Here is a 14,873-nt window from a genome sequence, read left to right on the forward strand (position 1 = left end):
TGGTCCGCATCCGATCCACATTTTTTTGCGGATTCGATACGGATCCATTCGTTTCAATGGGGGGGCCACAAAAAATGCGGACAGCACCCTGTGTGCTGTCCACATCCGTATGTCCGTTCCGCAGTCCTGCAGAAAAGATAGAACATGTCCATTTTGTGGACAAGATTAGGAATTGTTACAATGGATCCGCCAAAAAAAACGGATGCAACACGGACTTCATCTGTATTTTATGCGGACCACAAAATACATACGATCGTGTGACTTACTGTAAGACCAAAGTGGGGAAGAGTTCGAATGGAGCGGCAGTGAAGCATGCACACTAATACTTAGTTCATAGATTGTAAGCTCTTGTGAGCAGGGCCCTCACTCCCGGTGTTTGTTGTATATTAGCTAGTTATGTTGTGATGTCTTTTGTTTTGTACATGAACCCTCAGAATTTGGTGGCGCTATAGAAATAAAGATGATGATTATTATTATTATTATCATCTATGGGCTGATGGAAACAGGTGAGGACAGTTCATGGCTGTTTCCATCAGTCCGATAGACATGGCAACACATGCTGGACCGCACCTCCATTCAGACTCTGTCCTGGTTGTGCCGTGAGGAGGAATAGAGGGCTCAGGACTCCCATTGTAGTGTATGGGTTCCAGTGACATTTATCACCGCATGATGTGGACAGGTGCTAAATGTCCGTTGCAGATAAAAACAACAATCCTTCAATAGGTTAAAGGGCATCTGTCAGCAGTTTTGTACCTATGACACTGGCTGACCTGTTACATGTGCACTTGGCAGCTGAAGACATCTGTGTTGGTCCTATGTTCATATGTGTCCGCATTGCTGAGAAAAATGATGATTTGCTATAGGCAAATGAGCCTCTAGGAGCAACAGGGGCGTTGCCATTGCACCTAGAGCAGGAGTGCACAACCTTTTTTGGTTGAGGGGCACATTTTCAGAATGAACCAATCCCAGGAGCTGAAAATAAAACTTAAAGCAGCATTACTAACTGAAACACTGCACTTATGGCATATTGTACATACAGTATATACCATACAGGTGAAACTTGAAAAATTAGAATATTGTGCAAAGTTCATTTATTTCACTAATGCAACTTAAAAGGTGAAACTAACATATGAGACTTATTACATGCAAAGCAAGATATTTCAAGCCTTTATTTGTTATAATCTTATGCTTATGGCTTACAGCTTATGAAACCCCAAAGTCACAATCTCAGGTACCCTTTGCTCAGGGGGTATGGGTTAATTAGCTGACTAGAGTGCAACACTTTGAGCCAAGAATATTTAACCTTTTCACAATATTCTAATTTTAAGTTGCATTACTGAAATACAGTAAATGAACTTTTGCACGATATTCCCATTTTTTTCGAGTTTCACCTGTAAATGTCTGGTTACACTTCCAGGACTCCCATCTAACGGGAGAAAACATAAAAAATACATGTGAGGAGCCCTAAGACATAGACCAGATGGTTGGGGCCCGCACAGAAGGGTATCAAGGGCTGCATGTGGCTCCCGGGCCGCAGGTTGTGCACCCCTGACCTAGAGTCTCTACAACTGCCGCACCCTCTCCACTTTAATTGACAAGACCAGGCAGTAAAAACGCCATCACTGCCGGGTCCTCTCAATCGAAGTGCAGAGGGCGCGGCAGTTGTAGAGAAAGTGGAGCCTCTAGGTGTAACGGCAACGCCTCCATTGCTCCTAAAGATTCATTTGCATATATAATAAAACATAATTTTCTTAGCAATGCGGACACATATGAACATGGGACCAACACAGATGCCTTCAGCTTCCAAGTGCACATGTAACAGGTCACACAGTGTCATAGGTACAAAACTGCTGACAGATGCCCTTTAAAGGAGGGAGAGTGCATTATACGAGGATTCTCTCTGTGATGTTTGAATCCCTGTGTTATGCGTCGCCCGTTTGAGCCCTGCACTAGTCGTCATACGGGGTAAATTTTGTCCTGAGTGTTCCTTTAAGGAAGGATAATCGCCCAGAAGAGTGAGAGGAAGTTTATGCCGATGTTCTTCATCACTTACGCAAAAGATTGATATTAAGTCAGCATGGACGACATAATGCAGCCATGCACACAGTGACAGGTGGGGGATCTACAGACCTTCTTTTACCAGGGAGTACTTAAAGTATCCACAAAACAACTAGAGTTTGGGGGCTGTTCATTTGGATGCCGGGTACAGTATAAAGGATATTTTGGGAGGAGCATAATGAGGAGAGGTGAGTTTTGTTTAGCCAATAAGAATTGCTAAGAGCCCTGGCGACGATACTGGTTGCCTGAAGAAGCCAATGAGATGGCATTCCCCTCATAAAGCTTTCATAAGTCCTTTCCAGTTGGATGCTAGTCACTGGATACAGTCTCTGCCCCTATAACTCTGTAGTGGAATTTCTTAGGACTATCTACTATAAAAAAGTTTTTTTTCCCACCATCGCATATTAACTCAACATGTGATCATAATCTGACGGGATGATCCAAGTGTTCTTCATCTCAATCAGTTTATTATGGAGAGTCATTAGTCAATATATTTTACATTAGTGAATGTATCTGTGCTAAAATTTGTTTAGCCGCCGACTGCCAGATCTCTGATTTCAGATGAGCCGTCCGCATGGTGTGCAGCGCACATCCTTTCTCCTGAGCTGTGTATGACCCTCTGCTTTCTAGCTTCCCTTAGATGTTCCCCTCATTACGACTCTCTCTCTAAATTTGACGTTTCAATCATGCACTTGTATTTTCAGAATTTAAAGAGGCCCAGAGAAAGAAAAAACAACTGGCGGAGAGGTGCAAACTGGAGGAAAGCATTGGAAACGCCGCTCTCATGTGGAACAATGACGTTCTGCCCAACTGGGAGTCCATGTAAGTGGAGGCAAAACGAATTAAAATGTAATTCACATTTTCTTATGTGAATCCTGAAATATTAAAAAACAAAATCGCATACAGATCGTTTTGCTGTGGAAATGTCCATAAATAAATCACTGCAAAGGTGCACTACAATATATGCAAAGGAAAATACAAGGCTAAACCCTCACGCTAGATGTTAAAATGAGACTTTAGCCAATATATTATGTTCAAGAACATATCAGAGCCCGCGCACCCCGTCAAGGTATCTCAGTTGGCGCGGGACCTACCGCTAATCCTACCTATAGCGTGTGAACACTGTCTGATAGGTGCTAAGGTCCGACTCACAGCCAAGCTTCCACAAACCTCCAAAGTGACATCACAAATAAAATGGGAGGAGGGAGGAGGCTGTGAGCCCCACCTATAACAGGCTAGTTTGACACAGGCTACCATTGTGTGCATTATTTGCTGGGGATTGCCGTTTGCAGCAGATCACATGTGGAGGTTTTGCTCCCCCGGTTATAAATACGCTACAGTATTTGGGGTTCTGAGCATTTCCTCCCATTTAGGCCATTTTATTCAGTGATTTGTCTCTATGTATGGAATGTGCCATTTTTAATCTTTGGCAACATTCTGGTGCTCCTGGTAGCTCACAGCCTCCTCCCATTTTATTTGTGATCTCACTTTGGAGGTTTGATACATATGGAAATTAGCCTGAGAGGAGTCCTGTATGTGAGATGAGTCAGGGACAGGACTCCTCTCAGGTTCATTTGCATATGTATCAAATCGTTTTTTTTACACAATAAAAGCACACAGAGCTATGGGGACTGGGTATTGCGGATGTGCTAGCGGCCATCTAGCAACCCATGTCCTCAGCTCTGTACTCAAAATCCCGGTGACAGGTTCCCTTTAAACATTCCTACATGACGAAATGGGAGGACTGGTTGCAAAGGGAGCTCCCGGCAGAGACCTGGCGTTGTATCTGGAGAAGGGCTCATTCTAACTTATAGGGAAAACCAACTAAAGATTCTCACGCACTGGTATCATACACCAGAACTATTACATACTCTGTATTGCTGGATATTTACTGGAGATGCTCCCAGCCGGGAGCTTCCTTGTACAATATTCTCTGGTCCTGCCCAGAGATAATACCCTACTGGACGCAGGTGATATGGGTTGCCCAGGATACTCTGAATATACGTATACCGAGGGATCCCATAGTGCTCCTTTTTGACTCTGGTGCCTGGGTCGCTCGAGGGTAGGGATGCCAATCTGCTCCTCCACATATTAACAGCCACTATATGTCTGATTGCTCTGTTCTGGAAACGTTCTATCCCTCCCTCTAGATCTGACCTCTGTGCTTGGATACAGGACATACGCTCCTCAGAATATTTGATTGCTCGTAGAAGGGGCACGGTGGACAGGTTCCTAAAGACCTGGCAGACCTGGGACACTCTCCTATCGCAACTGCAACCTGTATAGTCGTGGACTGATGTGTGTCTTTATTTATTTCATCCCCCCCCCCCCCCCTTTTTTTTTTTTTTTTTAAACCTCTTTATTTACCCATGCTTATGGCATTTATATTTGATGCCTGTGTTATGCTATTTTGATTTATACTGTCTGTAATGTTGTATTCTCTCTTTGGATAGAAACATCCATAAAACTTGGATGGATGTTTTAATCTATTATTAATAGGTCTTACATCATTTTGCCATTTAGGTGCTGTTCTCGAAAAGTTCGAGAGATGTGGTGGCAGGGGATCCCACCTAGCGTGAGGGGAAAAGTCTGGAGTTTGGCAATTGGCAATGAGTTAAATATCACTCACGGTAAGACTAAAGCCTGTAAGATTTTGGTATTATTTGTTTAAAGGTGTTCTCCAGACCATTAACCTCCTCAGGACCGCCGTACGCAGGATTGCGTCTTTGCGGCTGCCCTGCTCTTCTGGGTGGACGCGCCGGCGCGTCCTCTCGCGAGACGCGAGATTTCCTGTGAACGCGCGCACACAGGCGCGCGCGTTCACAGGATCGGAAGGTAAGAGAGTTGATCTCCAGCCTGCCAGCGGCGATCGTTCGCTGGCAGGCTGGAGATGTGATTTTTTTAACCCCTAACAGGTATATTAGACGCCGTTTTGATAACCGCGTCTAATATACCTGCTTCCTGGTCCTCTGGTGGTCCCCTTTGTTTGGATCGACCACCAGAGGACACAGGTAGCTCAGTAATATGTTGCACCAAGCACCACTACACTACACCCCCCCCCCCCGTCACTTATTAACCCCTTATTCACCCTTGATCACCCCTGATCACCCCATATAGACTCCCTGATCACCCCCCTGTCATTGATTACACCCCTGTCATTGATCACCCCCCTGTAAAGCTCCATTCAGATGTCCGCATGATTTTTACGGATCCACTGATAGATGGATCGGATCCGCAAAACGCATACGGACGTCTGAATAAAGCCTTACAGGGGCGTGATCAATGACTGTGGTGATCACCCCATATAGACTCCCTGATCACCCCCCTGTCATTGATTACCCCCCTGTCATTGATCACACCCCTGTAAAGCTCCATTCAGATGTCCGCATGATTTTTACGGATCCACTGATAGATGGATCGGATCCGCAAAACGCATACGGACATCTGAATGGAGCCTTACAGGGGCGTGATCAATGACTGTGGTGATCACCCCATATAGACTCCCTGATCACCCCCCTGTCATTGATCACCCCCCTGTAAGATCCATTCAGATGTCCGCATGATTTTTACGGATCCACTGATAGATGGATCGGATCCGCAAAACGCATACGGACATCTGAATGGAGCCTTACAGGGGCGTGATCAATGACTGTGGTGATCACCCCATATAGACTCCCTGATCACCCCCCCTGTCATTGATCACCCCCCCTGTCAGGCTGCATTCAGATGTCCGTATGATTTTTACGGATCCACGGATACATGGATCGGATCCGCAAAACACATACGGACATCTGAATGGAGCCTTATAGGGGGGTGATCAATGACAGGGGGGTGATCACCCCATATAGACTCCCTGATCACCCCCCTGTCATAGATCACCCCCCTGTCATTGATCACTCCCCCTGTCATTGATCACCCCCCTGTAAGGCTCCTTTCAGACATTTTTTTGGCCCAAGTTAGCGGAAATTATTTTTTTTCTTACAAAGTCTCATATTCCACTAACTTGTGTCAAAAAATAAAATCTCACATGAACTCACCATACCCCTCACGGAATCCAAATGCGTAAATTTTTTTAGACATTTATATTCCAGACTTCTTCTCACGCTTTAGGGCCCCTAGAATGCCAGGGCAGTATAAATACCCCACATGTGACCCCATTTCGGAAAGAAGACACCCCCAGGTCTTCCGTGAGGGGCATATTGAGTCCATGAAAGATTGAAATTTTTGTCCCAAGTTAGCGGAAAGGGAGACTTTGTGAGAAAAAAATAAATAAAATCAATTTCCGCTAACTTGTGCCAAAAAAAAATAATTTCTATGAACTCGCCATGCCCCTCATTGAATACCTTGGGGTGTCTTCTTTCCAAAATGGGGTCACATGTGGGGTATTTATACTGCCCTGGCATTCTAGGGGCCCTAAAGCGTGAGAAGAAGTCTGGGATCCAAATGTCTAAAAATGCCCTTATAAAAGGAATGTGGGCCCCTTTGGGCATCTAGGCTGCAAAAAAGTGTCACACATCTGGTATCTCCGTGCTCAGGAGAAGTTGGGGAATGAGTTTTGGGGTGTCATTTTACATATACCCATGCTGGGTGAGATAAATATCTTGGCAAAAGACAACTTTTCCCATTTTTTTATACAAAGTTGGCATTTGACCAAGATATTTATCTCACCCAGCATGGGTATATGTAAAAAGACACCCCAAAACACATTCCCCAACTTCTCCTGAATACGGAGATACCAGATGTGTGACACTTTTTTGCAGCCTAGGTGGGCAAAGGGGCCCATATTCCAAAGAGCACCTTTCGGATTTCACTGGTCATTTTTTACAGAATTTGATTTCAAACTCCTTACCACACATTTGGGCCCCTAGAATGCCAGGGCAGTATAACTACCCCACAAGTGACCCCATTTTGGAAAGAAGACACCCCAAGGTATTCGCTGATGGGCATAGTGAGTTCATGGAAGTTTTTATTTTTTGTCACAAGTTAGTGGAATATGAGACTTTGTAAGAAAAAAATAAAATAAAAAAAAAATCATCATTTTCCGCTAACTTGTGACAAAAAATAAAAAGTTCTATGAACTCACTATGCCCATCAGTGAATACCTTAGGGTGTCTACTTTCCGAAATGGGGTCATTTGTGGGGTGTTTGTACTGTCTGGCCATTGTAGAACCTCAGGAAACATGACAGGTGCTCAGAAAGTCAGAGCTGCTTCAAAAAGCGGAAATTCACATTTTTGTACCATAGTTTGTAAACGCTATAACTTTTACCCAAACCATTTTTTTTTTATCAAAGACATGTAGAACAATAAATTTAGAGCAAAATTTATATATGGATCTCATTTTTTTTTGCTAAATTTTACAACTGAAAGTGAAGAATGTCATTTTTTTGCAAAAAAATCGTTAAATTTCGATTAATAACAAAAAAAGTAAAAATGTCAACAGCAATGAAATACCACCAAATGAAAGCTCTATTAGTGAGAAGAAAAGGAGGTAAAATTCATTTGGGTGGTAAGTTGCATGACCGAGCAATAAACGGTGAAAGTAGTGTAGGTCAGAAGTGTAAAAAGTGGCCTGGTCATTAAGGGTGTTTAAGCACTGGGGGCTGAGGTGGTTAATATTGATGACCTATCCTCAGGCTAGGTCACCAGTATCAGATCACCGGGGATCCTGCTGATCAGTTTTATGAGGAGACGACGCGCGCAGTATTCGAGTGCCGTCTCCCGTCTCTCTTCCTGTTTGCTGCTGATATGTCTATGGCAAAGCAGCGGCGAGCAGGAAGAGAGACGGGAGACGGCATGTGCCCACTGCGTGCGACGTCTCCTCAAACAGCTGATTGGTGGGGGTCCAGGTGTCAGACCCCTGCCGATCTGATATTGATGACCTATCCTGAGGATAGGTCATCAATCTTAAAAGCCCGGAGAACCCCTTTAAAGGGAACCTGTCACCTGGATTTTGGGTATAGAGCTGAGGACATGGGTTGCTAGATTGCCGCTAGCACATCCTCAATACCCAGTCCCCATAGCTCTATGTGCTTTTATTGTGTAAAAAAACCCGATTTGATACATATGCAAATTAACCTGAGATGAGTCAGAGCTTGAAAATATGACTCTTCTCTGGTCACACAAGTAAGATATGACTTTTTTATGTTAATTTTCATAAAAGGCGGGGGAAGTACAAAAATGCATAATACTTATTGAATGCGTCTGCAAATGAAATTAAAAGTGTAATTTATATGTTTAGGGTAACATAATGAACATTTAGAAACGCTCAGTGAGGCTAGCATAGTAGAAGTGACAGGTTCCCTTTAAGGCCTCATGCACATGACCGTATCTGTTTTGTGGTCTGCACATTGCGAATCTGCAAAACATGGATCACAGCCCGCATTTTCCCGTTCTTCGCCTTCCGCCCCATTGTAAAAATTCCCTTTAAGGGGAGTGCCTCATCAAGGCCGTTCCCCTTAAAAACGAAATCCTGCCTAGCGGTCAGATGAATACCACAGGTACAGCTTCAGCAATTCCCGGCTTTTATTACCTAGGAGAATCTGCAGCGTGTCAAGACCTTTCCTTGCGGCGCTCACTACTGGTGGGATGTGGTATTACATTCAAATTACACTTCATAAGTGGCTGTCTAATAATAGAGAAGAATTCTAAGCCAGCCGAATAGAATCTATGGAAAGGGTGTGTTGAGATGAGTCAACCTATTATGTAACTCTAAACCAAGAATAAAATAAGAAATCAAGCAAATGAATAGGTAATTGAGTATATTTAAGGTGTGCAGTGTTCTGGGCCCATTTAATGTAACATCAGCCATTGAAAAGAAGAGGAAATGATATGTTGGGGTAGAAATCATCCAGGAGCATCTGCAAGACAAGACTGAGTATGCAGCCCAGTGTGATGTCAATTTTATGTCATATGTATTGTAGGATATTGGTCAAGTGGGTGTATGTTTTATTTTCTAGAGCTCTACGATATCTGTTTATCTCGGGCTAAGGACCGTTGGAAATCGCTGAGCATGGGAGGGTCCGATGGGGAAAATGAAGGTAAGAACTTATGTAGAAGGACATGACGTCATTTTGCTTTAGTGCTGCCCCTGTGAACCACAAGGTCTTTATGCAGTTTGGTACTGTGGTTTATATGGGGCAAAAAAAGACACCAGGTGTAATTGCATGGAGCAGGGGTGTGCATGTGTGACATAGCTAGACTGCGAGGACCCCTGGTGCCTGGGCTAGACTGCGAGGACCCCTGGTGCCTGAGCTAGACTGCGAGGACCCCTGGTGCCTGGGCTAGACTGCGAGGACCCCTGGTGCCTGGGCTAGACTGCGAGGACCCCTGGTGCCTGGGCTAGACTGCGAGGACCCCTGGTGCCTGGGCTAGACTGCGAGGACCCCTGGTGCCTGGGCTAGACTGCGAGGACCCCTGGTGCCTGGGCTAGACTGCGAGGACCCCTGGTGCCTGGGCTAGACTGCGAGGACCCCTGGTGCCTGGGCTAGACTGCGAGGACCCCTGGTGCCTGGGCTAGACTGCGAGGACCCATGACACTCTTCTATACTTCACGCATGCATGAATTCAAGGATCTTTGGCTCTCTGGGTGTCAGTGGGTTTCCAATGACTTTTCTTAGCTGCTGAGCATGGGGAAAAAGACCCTCTCTCTCTCTCCCAGAATGTGACTTGTGAATGATGAGTAGATAAACCTTGTGATCCGGTAGGAAGTGTATTGGGGCAGAACTGACTGTGCCATACCTTTTTTTTTTTTTTTAAATTATGTTTCTATGCATTTTTCTGTAGACTCAGGTTTGTCGGCATCGGACAGGGAAGCCAGCCTGGAGCTAATAAAATTAGATATCTCCCGGACATTTCCAAATCTGTGTATATTCCAGAAGGTACGACAAGATGCATTTAGCAATGTGAACGAAAATATATTCTGTTCGACTGCATTAAAATGTATTCAGTTTCAGTTTATACGATTTGAGATAAAAGAAACCTGAGCAACTTTTCCACCCCAGTGAAAAATCTCCAAAATTCCACACCAGATAAGGGACGGCATGGGGGAGATTTTAGACACTACCTGTGAAGCATGGTTGTAAATCCCCATTCATCTACATTGTACTGTACATGTGCAGATTATTCAACATACATTCGGCTGATGAATTCAGATGGGATTATCCTGTCCACTTCTTATCTCCTGAGTCGCCTTGCTTAGTGAGAGTTTGCAGTAATAAGTGTCTATTCTGGAATTGCTCTTCATGCAGGGTTATACAGTAGGTTTACTGCAGAGAAATAAATGAGCTACCCATGACTTGAGCCTTTCTGGATTTTTATTGTATATGTGCATGGCGAATTAGTATGTCTTTTTTATGCTATATTCATATTTGCTTGGCTTTATTTTTCAGGGTGGTCCCTATCATGACATGCTGCACAGTATTTTAGGGGCCTACACTTGCTACCGACCTGATGTTGGTTATGTAAGTATCTCATCCACGGCACATCTCAGAATTTACCGAACACTACGTAACGGCTGAGGGTTCCGGGAACTTCCGGTTTTTATTGTGTCTTGCCATGCGGAATGTTTACTCTGTGGTGGAGGTACATGCTGTTCCGGGGCCGAGTACTAATGATAACATCTTACTCCTCCAGGTACAGGGCATGTCGTTTATCGCTGCTGTGCTGATCCTGAACCTAGATACTGCTGATGCCTTCATTGCATTTTCAAACCTCTTGAATAAACCTTGTCAGATGGCATTCTTCAGAGTAGACCATGGCCTTGTAAGTATTGGATGTCATAGTCAGTGGTTCCTCTGGGGCTCTGCTCACATTAGGCTTCCACTTTTAATGAACCTTGATGCTGTGAGGAGTCTGTTTTTCAGTGGGTTCAAATGAACTTTTAAGAGGTTCCCTGGTCCCATAGCAATTTTTTTGCCTAGAGTACCTCAAACACTGCATATTTTTACCCCATATTCATCTTTTTATATCGGCACTTTCCTTCCCCTGTTCTCAGCATCACTGCATCCTGGCAGGATGTTTACATGCAGAACTTCCTGATTTCATCAGCTTCTTGCTGGGTTTTCTAACCACACCCAGCATGCTTTGCTCTGTAATGTTTTTCAGGCTTGCTCCACCTGTGAAACTGTTCTCTGCGGTAGTCAGGCCCACTGCACCTCCCCTCGCCATGGTTAGTTAAACGGAACAAGTCCTGAGAAAAATGATAGAGCAAAGCATGATGGGTATGGTTAGAAAACCAAACAGGAAGTTCTGCATGTTAACATCCAGCCAAAATGCAGTGATGCTGAGAATAGGGGAAGGAAAGTGCTGACATGAAAAACTAGTAAATGGGGCAAAAACTGTGCAGTGTTTTGGGGTACTCTAGGCAAGTTTAAAAAACTTTAGTCATGGTACCGGTGAACACTTTTAATGGGGTTTGTCAGGGTTCCAGTATTTTTATTTCAAGTCTATATGGTTAACAATACCAGCAAGCTTAACAGAAATAAAAATGTGAATAGAGCCAATATATTCAGTGGCCTCCAGTACACTATTATACAATTGTGCTATTTGAACGTATTATAATGTGAGGTACAGGTTCAGAGTACAGAGTTCTAAGCTGTATATCAATCTGGTTTTATGGCAGTAGTTAAATCATATATAAATGAAGGGCTGTTATCACTATATACAGACTCGAAACATACTGCAAGTTTATACAATCGTACAGAGTGTATAGCATTAGTTAGCTTTTGCAGTTAAAGGGATTATCCAGGAATAAATAATGATGATCAATCCTTAGGATAGGTCATAATTATCCCATCAGCGGGGATCTGAGTCCCGGCACCCCTGCCGATCAGCTGTTTCAGGGAGCGCCACGCTCACTGGAGCTCTGGTGAGCACATAAGGCTCCCAGCAGTTTTCCAAGCACAGCGCCATACATTATATAGTGACTGTGCTTGGTATTGCAGCTCAACCCCATTGACTTGAATGGCTCTGAGCGGAGCCTAGTCCATGTGACAGATGGATCACTGAGCGCCCGGCCTCTTCTAACAGCTGATCAGGGACCCCCACCAATCTGATATCAATAACCTATCCAGAGGACAGGTCATGGAGTATAAATTCCCGGATAACCCCATAAAAGCAAACGAGTGACTTGTGAAAGCATTTGGTCAAGCTTCAGCAGAACTGCAACCTCTTCAAACAACTGACCCTGAGGATAAGTCATCAGTAATGTACTCCCAGAAAACCCCTTTAAAAAACAGATTGTACACACAGATTAGAGTATTAGAATGTAGATTATAGAATAGTCAAAGGGGGGAATTTATAATGAGGGGAGTAGTTTATGTCTGCGTTGGAGTACTTTCTGCCACATTTATCAAATGTCTCATGTTGATAAATTTCTTATCCTCAGACCTAACACTTTTGTCTAGAGAAGCTACTCCAGTTTTCCTACTCCACCCTCCTCCTGGAGTGAGATTGCAACTTTTTTTTTTTTAAAAAGTCTCAATGATAAATCTGGAGTGAAACTCATTAACACATCTAACCAACCATACCTACGTTACAAAACTGGAGTGGTGTAAAAATGCAAAATTTTGCACAAGCCAGTGCAAAAAAAAAGTCTCAAAACTTTGCAGTCGCCTAAATTTTGCAAAAAGCTTCTTTTTCTTTTTTTTTTTTTGTTAAGTCTTTTCTTAGGAATGGGGAAACTACTTTCACACATTAACACCACCCTGACTGTGACTAAAGACTAGGAGGGTCTGAAAATCTATGGCTATTGTATAATCTCCTGGTTTTCTTGCATGGAGGTTTTTATGAATGTGAAATAAAGACTGCAGCAAAAACCTGCACGTGTGACCACATCTAGTCCATCCACTAGCTGAGCTGATAAGCGGGTTCCCTTACTACATGTAATACATAGTCGGGCTCGGTCTGCCAGAGATGCTCTTTGTTGGGGCTCTCTTCTCAGACTGCCCCTAATACATCTATACTCCCTAACTGGGCAGAAGGAAAGTAATTTTCCACAACCCCTATAATAAAAATGAAAGCATGGAAATACCCTTTTAAATATTAGCAGTACAAACAGATTGTGTGTTCTTGGCCTCCTCCTCCTCCTCTTCTTCCTCCTATCATTGCTAGTGAGTGTAAAACAGTAAAATTGGGGTCATTTGCAAGATTGTAAATTGTTGCCTGTTCTTAATGTGTTCTTTCTCTGCACTCTCCTTCTTCCTAGATGTTAACTTACTTTGCATCATTTGAAGTATTTTTTGAAGAAAATTTGCCGAGATTATTTGCCCATTTCAAGAAAAATAATCTGACCCCAGATATCTACCTAATAGACTGGTAAGAGTGATGCATGGTTGTACGCCACCTTGTGCTGTGCCTTAGGATTCATGGGTCCCCAGCGAAGAGAAGTTGGAAGGTTGTCTCATGGCCTCATAGCTTAGCACTTTCTTTTTGGATCAGGAAAGGAGAGCCATTCTAATTTTGGTCCTGAGATGTCCACAAATTACATAGACCACTAGATAAGGCTTCCCACACTAAAATGAGCTGTTTCCTGAGGGTGCTTAGAGCCGAACCCATGGAGATAAGCCGATGGTTGCAGTATGAAAGAGGTCGTCGCTGCTGGGGAAATGCCTATAAACTTTTCTGGGCCTTCCTAATACTATAAATGTCTTGGCAGTCTGCATTTAGCCTTGTAGAGTTTGCAGCTGCAAACAGACCATGCAGGTTGCAGGGAGTCTGTTGCAGAGACAGCTAGGCTCCCCAAGGTGAAGGTTTTTGTACTGTCCCAGCCTTCCTTATTGTTATATACATGGTGGTCAATGGGTGGTGTGTATTCAAATCAGGACACGGCCATGCTGCTCATCCGATTGCTGGTTACTGGTAAACTGCACGAGCTGCTGGGTCTTAGCAGACTCAAATTAGCTGTGCATTGCATGTCAGGAGGCTGTATTCTTCCTTTAACCAGTCTTGAACTGGTTAATGGTGACCGGACTGATTCTTGTTTTCATTGTTAATGTTGACTTGTGTGTTAATAATGTTTGGTGGTTTTGACACAGACAACTTTTGCACTGTTTTTACACTTTGCTTGTACCCTTCTGCCATCTGCTGGTCAGAATGAATACTGCAATTACCGTGTGTCAGATCAGTGCAGAAAGCATTGCTTTTCATAAGATTTGACTTCATCCAGCACTAGTAATGTAATGATATTTACATGGGACTGTACTGTCATGTGAATGGCATTTGTGTGTTTCCCCTCAGGATTTTTACCCTGTACAGTAAGTCTCTACCACTGGATTTGGCGTGCCGGGTTTGGGATGTCTTCTGCCGTGACGGGGAGGAGTTTCTTTTCAGAACTGCCTTGGGAATACTAAGACTTTTTGAAGACATTTTAACTAGAATGGACTTCATTCACATTGCCCAGTTTCTGACCAAGCTCCCGGAGGACTTAACCGCTGACGACTTTTTTGCCTCTATCGCCACAATTCAGATGCAGAGCCGGAACAAGAAGTGGGCTCAGGTATGGGGGCGACCTACCATTTGCCTTTTTGGTATTGCAGTATTTTTAGTGCCAGCCTAAATAATTGGTGCCATAGGTACACCCCCCAGCGTCGGGTCATAGACGCAGTTGAGCACCCTAGACGCCGCCTCCTGTTAACTGCTGTTAAAATACCTTTGTAGTTTTTACATTTAATTTTTTTAAATACAAAATTTCTCAGATTGAAATTCCTTCCATGCTTTGAACAGGTTGTTCATGTAACACCCTTCCTTGTGGCCGCTGCCGCCATTTAACGCTGCCTATTGAATGGGTGATCATGTAACACTTAGACATGCATAGTCC

At 43.8% G+C, this 14,873-nt stretch overlaps 1 protein-coding gene across 5 annotated transcripts in view; it reads left to right on the forward strand.

Moving 5' to 3' along the window:
• Positions 1–14,873, forward strand: part of TBC1D14 (TBC1 domain family member 14) — an 89,464-nt gene that overhangs the window by 72,205 nt on the left and 2,386 nt on the right. For all 5 annotated transcript variants that reach the window (XM_040419127.1, XM_040419128.1, XM_040419129.1 and 2 more), the window contains 8 exons: positions 2,763–2,880; positions 4,582–4,688; positions 9,016–9,096; positions 9,842–9,936; positions 10,447–10,518; positions 10,691–10,819; positions 13,263–13,372; positions 14,294–14,552. In XM_040419127.1, coding sequence (XP_040275061.1) covers positions 2,763–2,880; positions 4,582–4,688; positions 9,016–9,096; positions 9,842–9,936; positions 10,447–10,518; positions 10,691–10,819; positions 13,263–13,372; positions 14,294–14,552 — 971 coding nt within the window. The remainder of the gene's footprint in view (positions 1–2,762; positions 2,881–4,581; positions 4,689–9,015; positions 9,097–9,841; positions 9,937–10,446; positions 10,519–10,690; positions 10,820–13,262; positions 13,373–14,293; positions 14,553–14,873) is intronic.

The sequence above is a fragment of the Bufo bufo genome, chromosome 2, assembly GCF_905171765.1.
Source record: "Bufo bufo chromosome 2, aBufBuf1.1, whole genome shotgun sequence".
Taxonomy (NCBI): Eukaryota; Metazoa; Chordata; class Amphibia; order Anura; family Bufonidae; genus Bufo; species Bufo bufo.